This window comes from Acomys russatus, chromosome 20 (assembly GCF_903995435.1).
Source record: "Acomys russatus chromosome 20, mAcoRus1.1, whole genome shotgun sequence".
Classification (NCBI taxonomy): domain Eukaryota; kingdom Metazoa; phylum Chordata; class Mammalia; order Rodentia; family Muridae; genus Acomys; species Acomys russatus.
This window is the reverse complement of record NC_067156.1, coordinates 19,252,611-19,268,273: the sequence shown is the minus strand read 5'-3', so window position 1 is coordinate 19,268,273 and position 15,663 is coordinate 19,252,611. Positions and strand designations below refer to the sequence as shown.

The 15,663-nt window shown below is 42.1% G+C and overlaps 1 protein-coding gene across 1 annotated transcript in view; it reads right to left on the bottom strand.

The window, feature by feature from the left end:
• Pik3c3 (phosphatidylinositol 3-kinase catalytic subunit type 3) overlaps window positions 1-15,663 on the bottom strand; it is an 82,613-nt gene that overhangs the window by 14,530 nt on the left and 52,420 nt on the right. Inside the window, exons 16-21 of the mRNA XM_051163978.1 lie at window positions 15,005-15,136; window positions 12,017-12,145; window positions 11,339-11,408; window positions 9,393-9,457; window positions 7,780-7,864; window positions 6,514-6,588 (exon numbers count right to left, since the gene is read on the bottom strand). Coding sequence (XP_051019935.1) covers window positions 6,514-6,588; window positions 7,780-7,864; window positions 9,393-9,457; window positions 11,339-11,408; window positions 12,017-12,145; window positions 15,005-15,136 — 556 coding nt within the window. The remainder of the gene's footprint in view (window positions 1-6,513; window positions 6,589-7,779; window positions 7,865-9,392; window positions 9,458-11,338; window positions 11,409-12,016; window positions 12,146-15,004; window positions 15,137-15,663) is intronic.

The following is a 15,663-nucleotide window of genomic DNA, read 5'->3' as shown; positions in this document are numbered from 1 at the left end:
TTTATTTTATCACTATGTAAAACTATTCACACAAGCAGTCAATACCAGGTTTGTACTGCACACTGTGGGGCCTTCATGTCCATTTGAGAGACTAACATCTCTTAGGACTGAGGAATATACTTTTAGAGGCTAGGGTTCAGCGGTCGAGTGTATGCATAGAGGGTTAAAGACAAGGTTTAAATCCAGCAGTAAAGCAAATCAAAAAGACACCTCTCTTAGATTCCTAGTTTCCCTCTAAACAGGATAAAAGGGTTTAGGACATTCCTAAAGATGCACACTTTTTAAACAATAGGACAATCAGTTTCAAAATAAGGCATCTAGTACCTGCAGTGCTCAGTGTAATAGCATGTTTCCTAACCCTTAGAATCCAAGGTCATCATAGGGCATCGTGATGAGGATGCCATAGCTTTCCCTCTAAGTGCCACCCTCTGCCTAAGTTGAGCATCCTGCTCTTATGTTTCACCTCTGCGGGTGAAGAAGTGGAAGCTGACAGTGTTAAAGATGAGACAAGCTCTCCCTAACCACCCTGCATCCCACAAGCATGGCTGTGTTCCCACTCGGGATGCAGATGACCAACCTGATGAGTCTTCCTCGGCAAACTCTATCAGTCCTGGTGTGTAATAGGAAACCTCCTTCAGTGTTCTTCATTTCAATATAAGCATTACTGGAATTCCAAGGTCAACTGTTTAATTACTGCTTGTAAATGAATGTTATACTATTATCCTTCCTGTAGGAAAACTCTAAGGGACTGAGGTTACGGCTCAGTTGCAAGGGGCATGTGGCTCTAACAATGAAAGCATGGCTAAGTTTTACAAGTTCAAAGAGCCATGCATTTTTAAAAGAGGGTATCAGTTTTAAGAAAATTAATCCTCATAAATACTAGAGGCCATTTATCTTTTTCAGAACTATACCTATTGTAAGAAAACACAAAGATTTAAAAAGTGTACCTTATATAATAAAAAATTAAGAAAATCAAGAAGGAGCCGGGCGTGGTAGTGCACCCTGTGATCCCAGCATTTGAGGAAACAGGCAGTTGGATTGCTCCAAGTTCAAGGCCAAAAAGTCCAGGATAGCCAAGGCTAAAGAGACACCCCCCCACCCCCCAAAAAAAAACCCACCCCAAAACAAAAACCAACCAACCCCAAACAAGCAAACAAAAAGAAATTCAAGAAGTGTGGTCATAAATAAATCTCACATGAGACAAGAGGAAAGGTGTGTACAAAACAAAGCAGTTACCCACTTCGTTCCTCTATTCCTACAAGATACAGTAAATGAGGTGCTGACGAAGGATTGTTGAATAACATGAACTTATTCCAAGATAAACTTATTGTAACTCTTAAATATATATTACTAAAATTAAGCATACTTACTGGCAGACAATATGAAATTCACATTCCCTCTGTCCTGCACTGCCTGCATGCCTGCTCTGCAATTCTGACCTCCTAGGATTCTGTGCACCTCACCTCTGGGGCTGCCCCTCTCCTCTACTTCATAGTTAGTGTAGCTTTTTGTATGCAACCATTCTATTTTCCTTTAATTCCTTTATTCCTTTCCTATGTGACTATATCTTTCTTGTTGCTATAATAGTAAACTTGCAAACAAAAATGGAGCCCAAAACTACACCATTGTAATGAACCTCAGGCTCAGGCCAGCTGTACTCCCACACAGATAACACACTAATACCAAAATGTCTATTAGATGGTGTCTCACCCACAGCTAAGGAAGAGCTTTTACAGTAATGGTTTTCTAACAAAGGGTAAGGATATAAATTCAAATTAGCACAGACATCCTAATTATCCGCTAATCGTCTCCCCTTCAACTTCAGATGAGCTTCTTCAGAACAGGAACAAGATAAACTAATGAAACCATGAGCAACACGGATAGCATACCTGACTCCACCACAAAGTTCCTCTGCAGAAGAAAAAGCCTTAACATGCTATTCGTTTTGAAACACCAAAGTTTACCTTATCTAATACATATAAATTATCACACCAAATCGATAATCAGATTGGGTGGTTTTTTTATAAGCCACCAGGCTCTTGTTAAAGCAGCATTTTTTAAAAAAGGAGCTGATAAAAGGAAACATTAAATATATTAGCTAATTTATCTCTGAAATTATGAGTCCAACTCACAGGTTAAGCCAAAAGTGCATTCTTATCTCAGTCAGAATGTAGCATAGCTCACCCTTGACGAAAACCCACAGTGCTGAGAGCAGCAGCACACCTGGACCATACAGCTCCCGCCAGCCTCAAACAACCCCCAGAATAGGATTCTGTCCTTACTGTGTTCAGCAAAGGAGATGCAGATGAGGTAAGCAGCCCAGAGTCATCGAACTTTTACTTTAGAGACAGATGCCTTCTCTGTTATGTAAAGTTAATTACACATAAAACTAAGGAATAATAAAAAAGATCAGGACAGAAGATGTTCTGAAAACCATCCCACGAGGTCAGTGGGGACAGTGTTAAGTGAGATTTCTGACAGAAGCCTCGAACAGGTCACTCTGAAGACCTGAGACACAGAGGCACCACTGGTTTCTCAGGAGTGGTGGGCTCTTTGAGCACCTACTAATAAGATTCCATTTAGCTAGGATTCCCTAGCATCCAGTGTTCACTTCTACAGCTTTGTTATAGTCTATATATCCTACGCAACATAAAAGTTCTTCGGTTATTTTGATTACCTGTCACAAATTTTCAGAAATAAAAAAATAACTCTTTATTAAAAGTTATAATAAAGTCAAGCCTCATTTCCTTTGAGACCTGAAGTGGTGTAATGAGCATTTCTCCATAGACTTATGCTTGAATGCTTGTCCCCAGTTAGTGCAACTGTTTGAGAAGGATCAGGAGGTGAGGTCTTGTTAGAGGAGGTGTATCCCTCTAGGTGAGCTTTTAAATTTCAAAAGCCCATGCCAGGCCCAGTTTCTCTCTGCCTGCTGTCTGTCAATCAAGATGTAATAAGCTCTTGGCTCCAGTGCCATGCCTGCCTGCCACCATACTCCCTGTCATAATGGTAATGGACTAACCCCATGAAAATATAAGCAAGACCTGAATTAGACGGTTTGTTTGATAAGAGTTGCTTTGGTCACGGTGCTTCATCACAGCCAACAGATTAGTAACTAAAGCAAGTCCTACCATGACTGATTACCCTACTAAACTATGGTTTCATCCACAGGCATCAACTCTGAATAACAAAAATCTCCCTTTAAATCTCATACCAGTTTAAGTTTGTAGCTTCCTACTCTCTCCAGAATGGCATAATTATTCAGTAACAAGTGAAACACCATTTCAATCCCTCAAAAGAAAACACCCTTATAATCGACTATGAGGCTTTCGGATAAGGGCCTTCAATTTTATGATGGATACATGGCGCCCTCTGCTGCACAACTAAGGAAACACCCAACAAGCTAAAAGTACTCAAACCAAGAAATGAAAATTTAGGGAGGAGTCTAAGTCTGTAATGGAGACTCTTGGTTTACATTTTAGCACATTACCTGTAAACATAATTTTAATTCCCACATTAAGTGAACCACCGTATTTCATAGGTGCCTACAGTCCCAGCCAGTCCTTCCCTGGTCTGTCTATATTGCCTGGGGCATCAGTGAATTAAATCTTAAGCCTCAGGCCTCTCACATCAGGGAAACAGACACGAAGCGGACCTCTACACACAGCACAAGCATCAAAAGAGAGGCTCACTCAGACCTCTACTATGCTGGCAGAGAGAACAGAAGTGGAGGGGCCCCGTGCATCAGCTGTTGAGAGATGAGACAGCAGCTATATAAGAGAAAAGTTATATGTTCTCAGCGTCTAATATAGTGCAAGATACATGTTCATGGCACAATGGACCAAAAACAAACAAGAGAAGATGATTAAAATGAGGCATTTTTAGATAAAAGAACTAAAATATACTTCCTTCAGGGAACCAACAGTCAAGATTCCTGTTGTTAGGAGACTCAGCTATGATACTATTTATAGATAACATAATTTAAAACGCCCTTGAAACACTGCCATCTGCCCCCTAAACAGAACTTAAAAAGCACTTCTTGGTATATTTTTTTTCCCCCTTAAGACAGGATCTCACTGTAGAGCAGGCTGCCCTGGAACTCACTCTGCAGTCCAGGCTGCCTTATAGCCTTCCCAGTGCTGGGAGCCAAGGGTGAGTTATCACACCCAGCTAGACATGTTTGCCTGTATTTCTTTTTAAATTAATTTATCTAATAGAGAAGAAGACTTTAGATGCTTCTGCAAGATGTAGCTGGTTAAAATAATTACTGGGCAGATGAATTTTAAAAAGAAAACAAACAAACCTGCTCTTTAGGAAAAGAATGTTTTTCATTTACATTTCATAGAAGTTTGACATCCAAAGGCAAACTTGAAGCACCCTCTGGTGGAAACTGTTGTAGGCTTAAAACTGGAAAAAATCACAATCTGATTTCTAGACCTCTGAAACCTAGGTAAAACAAAAAGCAAAGAGATCAAGCCAAACCAAACCAAACCAAACCAAAAATGAGGCAGGCGACTATCCTCTCCAAATTAACCCCTAATGTTAACACACACCGTGGAGACCACCTCTCCCAATACAGCAGCTGCATGACAACACCAAAAACTGCTATTCTGTTTTATTTCAAGTTGTATTCTCTGAGATTTCTTCTAGGAGTTTCGGGACTTTTTAAGTTATTATTTAAGGCTCTTCATATAATATTTTATTATCATGTTCTTTTCCCTCCCAGGTCCTCTTTTTCTTTAACCTTTCTATACCCTCGGTTTCCTGCTTTCCTCTCTCACCTCTGACACCCAGATTGTATCCTTTGGTCTTGTCTACTAGACTGTCTTGTCTTGACAGGAACATGACATCCCAGACAGGAATTCAATCACAAATAAACTTCACATACAATAACTCAAAACGGATATGTGAAATTCTGTTATAGTATGTGAGTTACCAGGGTTAGCATATTAATAATTGGTCAGATTACATTCAACTATTCTATTATATTCTGGCCACTATAATCGGAAGAATGCTAAAACAGAAAAATGTCTTCTTATGAGAACAGATGGGAAAAGCTAAGGAAACGTCAGTTATCAGTTCAAAGCAAGGACTACAGGAACAAGCAGAGATGTTTAACTACCTATTGCCCCAACCCTGCCTTCCTGTATGCTTAGCTAAGTGCTGCCTGCAGCTCCAGAGGCATGGTGCTAACTGACAGGCAAGGCCCCGGCGCGCAGGCCTTGCACCCTGACTGGAGATGCTTGGGTAGTCAATAAGGCATCTAACAGGTACTTTAAAAAGCAACAACAACAACAACAACAAAACCCGTGGAGTAAATAAACACCTTCAACTACCATGAAGAAGACAAAATGAAGTGGTAAGTTTAGAGCGACAGAGGACAAGACACATGTCAGACAGCTGCGGCTTTGCTAAGAACATCCTAATCCAGCTCAGACAATAACCACTGTCTGCCCTGCAAAGGTGTGAGCAAGGAAGGTGCCTTGAGGTGGCAGTGATCTCACGTGCAGACAGAAAATGAGGCGGGAGATTTTATGTTGGTGGCTTCAGTAAGGGACACTGAAAATACAGAACTGGCATGTTACTGACAGGTCCTGGAGCTGAGGAACAGACTTGCAAATGATGGTAAAGCATGAGATGAGGCCAGGAGAGATATCAGTGGCCTCTGGGCCTGGGCTGTTACCTGCTGAAGGGGGAAGGGAGGGGAGGAGCAAGGCTGCAGGAAGGTATCATGGAATACAGTAGATGGTATACGTAGCTATTACAAGGTAAAGAAACGGAATGGAGTGACATCTTGACCTGTAGGTTTAGAAAGTGTATTTAGAGGTTGGGGCCTAAGGTCAGGCAGGTGGCGTAAACTGGAATCCCAGAGAAAACTCTAAGAAGAGACAGACAAGCAAATGGGTTAATACGCAATCGAGAAAAAGGGAAAAGGGAATGATTTTTCCTTGTACACTATGGGGAAAGGAGACCGTGAGACAGCTGCTGAGGTGAGGAAGTCGACAGAACCGGGAGAAGGGACAACTAGGCTAGCGATGCTCAGTAAGGGTCTAGCTGCCTATGTGCATGTGTCCGCTTTCTACACAGCGGCTCTGCACACAGAACAGGCAGAGGGTCACTCACAGGTCCCTGCTCAAGTGCTCTTACTCAGGCTGGGCTTCTCCCTAAGTGCCCTTCCAATGCCTCATTTTAAGAGACTTTAGAGGACTCTCAAGCCACTGAGGCTCAGCTCTAACAGGCACTTCCCGTGTGGGCCCAAGGACTTCAGTTGGATCCTCTGGACCCATGGGGAAGGCAGAGAACTGGTTCCCCACAGCTATCCTCTGAAATCCATACGTACATGATGGCACATGTGCCACCACATGCACATACACATATAGAAATGAACTAAAAATTTCAAAAGCACCTATACTTTATCAATAAGTAGGTAACTTATTTTGATAATAAGCTGATTCTAGAACAAAAGACAAATCACCACATACAAAAGTCTATCTTCTAATACTACTGGTTCAGTACCTGTTTTTGTTAAGAGAAGGTTATCCAGGTGTCGGTCTCCAACGCCAAGAATGTAGGTAATCACACAGTATCCAGCTGGAAGACAACGGGGTTGGCGAAGGCACACTCAGCACAGAGCGCCCCCACTCCATTGACCGTGAGAGTAATCTGTGCTGTTGTAATTCCTACGTGGTTTTAACTGTCTCCAATTTCCCCACCGACGTAAGAAAGCTGTGGCCTCCCTGGCTCTGTCAGTTACATACTAAACACTAGAGAGATTAGTATTTGCAACAACAAATCTTGAAGAATTTTTGTCAAATTAACAGGATTTTTTTAGTAACATAAGCTAAATTAAGCTTCATGAACCTTAACTGAAATATTTATTTAGCACTTGTCACTTGAAATTGATATGCTAAAGTTGACTATCTAAGAAGCATATAAGGTAAACTGTCAATCATCCCATAAGATATAACTAGCTTATTTGCCCAAGGTTCTAGCACTAATATCATCTCTTTTTAATCCCTCCTTTTAAAATGCTTTTATAGGGGACTGGGGAGATGGCTCAGTGGTTAAGAGCACTGGCTGCTCTTCCAGAGTACCCAGATTCAATTCCCAGCACTGACATGGCAGCTCACAACTGTCTGCAACTCCAGTTCTAGGGATCCAGCACCCTCACAGAGACATACTTGCATGTAAAACACCAATGCACATAAAACTTTAAAAACACAGTATCGACAAATTCTTTTTTAAATGCCATTATAAAGTAATAACTTAAAGAAATGAAAACTAGTTCATGTGAATATGAGCGGCATGACAACTGACTCACATGACACGAGATTATAAAGAGATATAAAGCGCTGTCCTACTCCTCCCATCAGCAAGCAGCTTCAAAGGCCACGAGAACCACTCTCCACACAGAACCTGCTAGCTCTGCTGAGCATTAACAAGAACAATGCTTTCTGACTGAGGCTTTCCCATACTTTACCTAATGATAAAGATTCAAACCAGGGAAACCTGAGCAGGAATTAACAGGCTGCAAGATGGAGGAGTGGTGAGCTGAGTGGGGGAGGCCTGGACCTACGCCGACTAACTGCGTTCTTACTTTGTCACCACTGTCTTTGCAAAATACCAAGGATTTCTTTCACCACTTATCCCTTTTACTTCTTTTCTTCTTAAACATTTAGACCTTCACATGCTGTAACTATGAATCAATATAGCAGTGTTGGCATGGCCAGCTTTTCCTTACTCAAATGCATCCACAGAGAGACAAACGCCTGGACCACTTACCACAGCTCTTGACGTAAGTGTCCATGACCTCGGCACTGATGCCATTGGGTCCAGTCTCACTTGGGGCATGCTTCCTGAAAAAGTTCTGAAAAGACACGCCATGCAAGTTCCCAAACCTCGCACAGTTAAACAAGTTAGGCATTACAACATCGTGAGTAATGGCCAAGTGTCTAGTCTAAAATGGAGTCAGAAGACAGGCCGAGGCTGTGTAAACACAAAACACAGGCAATGGCAGGGTTCCATAATACATGCTGTCCAAAGAGCCTGGAGACCTGTGGGGTACTTCCTTCACCCCACTCCTCTCAGTGGGAGCCTTGCCCCGCAACATAACATAGAAATCTAACAGCACGCTGAAGTCACCGGCTTCCGGTTTCAGCTTTCTGAACCGTTATGTATGTGAGGAGGGTTCTAGAACACATGAAGGGTTCCTATACACTGATCAAAAGGCAAATGACCCAAGAGGCATGCGATTGAAGGAGCCCTCTGCAGGAGGTGCTCCTACTACCACACGCATCTTTACATGCGAAACTGTGCATTTAATCAAGAAAAGACAAAGGAGAGCTATATGATATTCCAAAAGCTAGAAATATTATCGTGATGAGGGGCCAGACCATCCTGATGCGTGCTTTTGTGTAAGCAGGAATGGATATGGAAAAGCTGAAATTACTCTGAACATAACTTTTACATTCAATTGAATCTGGAAAACACAAAACACATGAGCTGCTAAGTTATTCATAAACATCAGCTATGGATGGAATCGCCAGAGGAAATATTAGAACGCTGGCATCAAAGGCAGCGTACACAATCAACACCGTCATGAACAAGTTGACAATCTGATAGCTAAAGGAGCCACAGGCACCCAAGGCACAGTCTTGTCCATGGTGAGTCTTGGTTGCTACAGTGAAAAGACACACAATACAATCAGATGGGAAAACGATGTGGATGCTAACTCTCCCCTGAGGGGATAAAATAAGCATCATCCTCCCACAAGATTAAAAAAAAGAAGGAAGAAAGAAAAGAAAAGAGATCTGTCAATTAAAAATCTGCCATAATATAAACATAACTATACAAAGGACATTTGGGGAAAATTTTGGTGTCAATCTGTTTTAAGAACAAAAATTGGAAATAACTAAAACTGAAAGTAAAGCTGTTTGGGAAAAAGATACACTGTGTGTTATTTTATTTCACATATTTTACTTTTTATCTTTTACTTTTTTGTGTGTGGGAGAGGTTGCAAGGACAGTACAAATATGAAAGACGAGGAGAGGGGTGGGACTGGGTTGCATGATGAAATTCACAAACAAAATCAATAAAAAGTTAAAAAAGGTTTCAACTAATGGCTAAATAAATAAAAGTATTTCTGTATTTTGGAGCAAAATGCAACTATAAGCTTTAGTTTGTGTGGTGTGTGTGGGGGATGAGAGTCTGACTTTACATGTTTATGTACATTTCAGAGGCCTGAGCATCCGAATGACTAACAGCACAACTTCCACCTACAAATAATTCTCACTTCCACAGAAAACAAGGACTTGTAGCAAGAAGAATAAGGGAGCCCTTGATTTCAACAGCGTCCTTTGGCGTCAGCTGTGAGGAGTGCATAATGCCATGGTTACCTGAATGCTTCCCTCCGTGTCAAGAACTTCAGCGACAGGAACCGACTGGATGAACTGCATGAAACCTACATGGCAAGAAACATGAACCGCATTGAGTTCCACGCTGGGCACACCCACTAGAAAGGGCTGGCACACCTGAGCTGATTAGCTAGAGGAAGCCAAGGCTCTGGTAGCTGTCCCTTTCCCCTTAGAGTCACTCTTCTCTTCCCAGAGTAAGAAGGTCTGTGGCCACAGTGCTAACTTTATGCTGGCCACAGAACTACCAGGCAATTCTTTTTATTCAACTAGTTTATATATTTGCATGTTTCCCTAGGCGAATTTCTATCAGTTAGCTCAAAGAAGACAAAGTAATAGATATTTCCCAAACATAGCATCCTTCCATAACTTTAAAGCAAATAGGAATTAACAACAGTACAGATGTAAAAACCACTCTCAGAGCTGTGAAATTCTGCCCACTCACTCCACCACCTAAGAGTGAGAGAAGGGACGTGCAAACTCCTTAGTCCACAAGAGAAACGAGAAGGGAATAGTATGCAAAACAATGAGAGAAAGAAGAGGGCTGGTCAACCTGGTACAAGGGGAGCATAAAACAACAAGCACATTAAAAAAGAAATCTAAGCAAATGAGGCAGCATTTCTGGATTTACCAAACGTGATCTTGGTTTAGTGGCCCGGAAATTCTAAAAATCTGTGGAGAAGGGTATCCGTGCAGGGTACAAATACAGGAAAACCTACATTCATCCATTGCAGCAAGTATTTATTAGTTTTCTATCATGTTGTATAAACTGTGGCACACAGGTAAAAAAAAGATGCTAGCCCCCAACTACATAGCTTAAAGCTCAAGCCTGACGGGGATAAACATAAATGAGAGGGCACCATGAAGCCGAGGAGGGAGATCTAAGTTACACGGGAATCAGATGCCACCAGGCAATTGGCCATGTTCTTAAGACGCAGGGCACTAACACTGTAGGAAGCGCTGTGGGAAATAAAGGGTCAGATGCTGTTTGCAGCACTGTAAAGCCCGAGACTGAAAGAGCATTAGAGAGAGACCATAACCAAAGCCAATGAAAGTGGGAGGCAGGAAAGAGATGGCTGGATACAGCTACCGTGGCCTATCACAACTCAGCACTGTGGCCTCTTTGCCTTTGTCCCAAGAGCAAATAAAAGCTAGAAAGAAACTGATGCAGGAAAGCAAAAAGTCACAAAAAAGCACAACTGTACTTTCAGAGAGATTGTTCCATATATACATACATACGCACACACACGCACGCACACACACGCACGCACACACATATATACATCTATGCGTATGTGTGTGTGTGTGTGTGTGTGTGTGTGTGTGTGTATATGTATATTTCACAATGAGCATCAAGCAAACAGCCTCAAGTCATTAAATATCAAAAAGACCTACAGGTATGTTATGTGTAAGCACAAATGTGTGCATGCACATACATGTGTACATATGCATATACATGTATACACACTGTAAAATGCAGCAGACGATGCACTTGCTGAGAGGCTTCGGTAAGCATGTGGTTCAAAGCCTTTCTGGGCCACAGAAACTCTCATAGAGCTATGCAGGCAGCTGGGAGAAAACACTGTGAGCTACAGCCAACCAGAAGGCAGGGAGAAGTGAAAGCATCTGCCACTTTACCTCTGAGAGAAGTAAAATTAGAGATGGGCAGAGAAGTAGGGGAGGCAAGAGGTGGGAAATGGGAGAAGAGAAGGATGGAGGAAATGAAAGAGGAGGAGAGGGGCACAGACAGAACAGGGAAAGAAGAAGAAAGTGCAGGGAGGGAGAGGAGGATGGGGAGGTCAAACCCAGGGTCTTCAGGGCTCTGAAGTAGCTAATTCTTGCTCTAATGTTCCTAAGGATTTTCAGTTTAAAAAGGAAGCGTGTACTGACCGGACACTAAAGAAAGCAATCACGATGCAAACGGAACTCACCGTGTTTTGTACTCGTGGCTAACACCTTGTAAGGTGTCAATTTCAAGTCCAGATTTTCTTTCCGCAACAGCTTTCATAGAAAGAGAAAGCACATTAACTATATGTAAAGACCACCAGCAGCTGGCTCATGGACACACACTACTGCACAATCACACAGCAAAGACACAGGAGGAGATCTTATGGGTAACATACCTCTCAGTGTCAAAATGAGCTCATTTGTTTGAGTGACGAGACACATTTTCATCTATTTTGAATATGTCATACACTGTTAATAAGCATCACTATTATTCCTAATGCTTTATGCTGACTTTCTGGGGCACAAAGTGACGTAGAAGGCAGAAACAAAGACAAAAGGGAACCATGTTTCTCTAAAAGCTGGAGACTGGCATGGCATTCACCAAAGATCCAACTCATTAGACTACTAAATCTGACACCATGGGAACTTTGGGAAAACAAAATTAAAAAAAAAAAACCCATATGTGACATGTGCAATCCCACGTGCCGTATAAGTCACTCTGAAGTAATGAAAAAAGCTTGACGAAGGTCAAGTGGTGACTGCTGAGCTTTGTAGCACTGTAAGTAAATGAGACAACTGCTTCTGTGTCTGTGACCACAGACATGATAAACAGTAGTTTCTAAAATGAGGCAATGTCCCCGCCAGCACAGGCTCATGCTCACCTTGTCCATGAGGGAAATGATCTGAAGGATAAGCTGGTCTTGTCGCAAGTCGTCTCCATGCTTGAAAATAACTGGGTATTTGCCTCCGTCCTCGGTCTTAAAGAACAGCTGGGCAGGCATGAGGGCACTCTGCAAGAGAAAGACAGCCTGCGGACACGGATGGCAACTGATGAACGAAGATCTACTACATACAGAAGGACACGCGGCCACTCGGCTGCCACACGGATGCACAGGGCCTTAAGAAAGGAATTGGCTGCCAGAAAGAAATGCAGGAACTTTGAGCAAGGCAACAGCTGGGAGATTATGCGGTAGAAAGATCAGTTTTGAAATGAGACCAGAATGGACAGGAATGTGATGCTACCAGGCAGCAGCCCAGTGACCTGTGTAGATTCTTTAAGCTGCTTCCTGATCTGCAAGTCAATGTCATGCTCTACTAAAACAGAAGGAAACCTCGAGGTCCAGGCCTGACACCTCTGGTGCCCGATGTAGAGTGACTCTGGATACATGTTCCCTGTGTAGTTTTGGTGTTTGTGGCCTACTGAAACAATAAGGAATGACACTCTATAATGGGCAAGATCGAAGTCAAGAGTGCTGGTTTTCAATGGCAATGACATAACACTAACTCTGCATCTTTGAGACTCAAAACCATTTGTAACTCCAGACTGCAAATATCTGTGAACCTTATTCTGAAATAGGAACTTGCTTTCCTCCAGAATTTTCTCTTACTTAAGCAAAGCCTCTAGAGTAGGTTAGCTATATGCTTAAATCAGCGCACATCAAACCTAAAACAGGAGATTGCCTCACACACAAGGCATTCTAAGACCAGCACAGTGGAGACAAAGAGTCAGGAGACCGTGCTGAGAGGGACTCTATTTACCATGAAGAGGAAAAGATTTATAAAATGAAATTATGGAAAGATTTATAACACAACAAATAAACAAGTCCAATACAATATATGAGGTATACAATCTAAATACATGAGGAAAAGTTGAAATAATAATAAGAAAGGACAGTCAGGAGGAAGCGAACAGTAAAATGCCAGCAACCGAATAAACAGTGGACACACAGCTCTTCAGCAGCCCTTCATGAGAACCCAGCTTCTTTCGTGTATGCTTGAAAACCACTTACAAAAAATAGGGGGCACGACACCAAAACCAAAAAAACAAAACCAACAAATACAAACCACAAAAACAACAACAACGAAGGCACTTCTGAGAATCTACATACAAAGAAGCATAGCAGACTGACAACCTGAATTTCGCACCACCTTCCTTTGGGGTACCCCGTCACCAGCCCTGCTGAATATTGGCATTACTCTGTGCATACAAGACAATATGAACACATTCTACAACTGGGGAGAACATGTGTCTGGAATCCACCCAAACACTGTGGCAAACAAAAGCTACCAGCTCCTACTCTGAAGCCCCTGTTCTGCCTTAGATGGACTCTTCTACCCTGACCGAAAGAAACCCCAATGCCTTTCTAACTCATTGCTCCTGACTGGTTCTTAGAAAAACAGGACACTGGGATTTGGTTTATCCCAAATGAACACAGTTCACACACACAAGACTATTCATGTATTGTGCTTCTGTATTTCAAACCCCTAGCAGAATGTAAGCATAAAGCCATGTGTGTACTGTCCCAGTATTTTCCAACTGTAGGTTATAAACCTAGTATTTTTAAGTTGCAGATCATAAATTATTAATGAATTTCAAAATGAATTAGATAAGATGAGAGAAATATTTAAAATTTAAGAAAATCAAAAGGTTGTTGTTGTAGCTGATTGGCAGAGCACCTGCCCACCATGCTGCTTGAGACATGGTGGACCAAAACTCCAAGCCTACCTCTGGGCAACACAGTGAAATTCATATTTAAGTTAAAAAAAAAAGAAAAAGAAAAGAAAAGAAAAAGAAAGAAAGAAAGGGAAAAAAGGAAAGAAAAAAAAAAAAAAAAAACAGCATAAAAACCATCTTAAAACAACAGATGTTACCCGCTACCCATGTGGTTATGATGTGGAAGCTCTTGTGAAGCTGTGTGAGCTCAGCTGGACAGGACACTCTGACCCGCCTCCAAAAAGCTTCTATTCTGCCATATTCTCATGGTCTCTTCTACCATATTCTAGAAACTGTTCCTTACAGATGCAAAAGGATGCACCAGGGTTTATGCCTGTGTACACCTAGAACCACAGAACATTAACCATGGTGCCTTCCCCAGATCATCCTGCATGATGCCTCATTTAGGCTGATTTAGTTTCTACCCGTACAGTTGGTAGCCAGTGGAAAGAACATTTGGTACACCACTTAAGAATAAAGAGGAGTATTTCTTATATCAGTCAGGGGCAGAGTAGATGGCAGTCCTTTGCTCATCCTAGCTTGATGCATGGCTTGGTGGCCAAAGCAGTTTTATACCTAGGACTCATGATAATCAAGCCAAACCGAATCCAGGCATCGCAGCACAGGAGGAGGAAGACAGAGACCTGCGCTTTGCCATGCCACACAGAGCTCCGCCTACTACCACGCAGCAAAGCATGGGAGGAGGGAAGATGGAGACCTGTGGACCATCATGCCATCTACAGACCTGTCCTCAGGCAGATGACACAGGCTAGAAAGAGAGCTCAGTAGTTAAGAACACTTGCTGCTCTTGCAGAAGACCCACGTTCTATTCCCAGCACCCACATGGCGGTTCACAGTCCTCTGTAACTCAAGTTCTGGAGGATCCACCACTCTCTTCTGATCTAGGGCACCAGGCCCACAGGCAGGACACAAACATACATGTAGGCATTAACATTCATGTAAATAAAATAAATAAAATGTTAAAAATAACCACAATAATACCAATAATAAAACATACAGTTAAAAAAAAATCAAAACAACATCTTTTAATCTACTACTTATCTAATGAAATGAGGTTAGTCCCTGAAACATTCTCATTCTCCGAGGCAGTGATTCTGCTCTGGTTCTGAACTCAGTGAGGACCCATCACACTTACCTTGAACAGCGTGGCTGTTTCTGGTATTATTCCTCTGATTTTCACCTGTGGCTCTAAAGGCAATGGAATCAACTCCACATCTGATAAGTTCATTTTTTCATTATCTCCAAGCAATGCTTGAAGTCTCTCATTCTAGAACAAATTAGAAAGGAGTAATGAGGCGAAATGAAAGAACAGTTCATCCTAGCATGCACTAAAAGCATAAGACTGATTCTAGCACAGTATTTGCAAATCATACAAAAGAATCTGAAACCCACAGCCACAAGGGCCTGCCCTCACCCGAGAGGCAACCAAGGGCCGCACCCCGTCGCAACGCAGTGTCTGATGTCTGGTAATGGAGGTTTTTCTTAGTCTACAGTTCTTGTAGGGAGCACTGTCAGCCCATCTTACCTAATTTCCTTTGACACACACACGTACACACACATGTTGTATGTAAATGTGCATATATACATATTTTATATATTATGTGTAATTTTAGGTAAATATAAAAGAGCATGACTCCTTGAGGCTTTATTGAAGATGTTTGGTGTCCTTTGCTCCTATTGCTGGAGACATCACACACTTAGGATACACCACTCAAAGCTCTTTTCTAAGGTCTAATGTTCACGGGTCCAGGAAATAATATGCAAGCTGCCAAGGCAGGGAAGCAATCCCTCAGC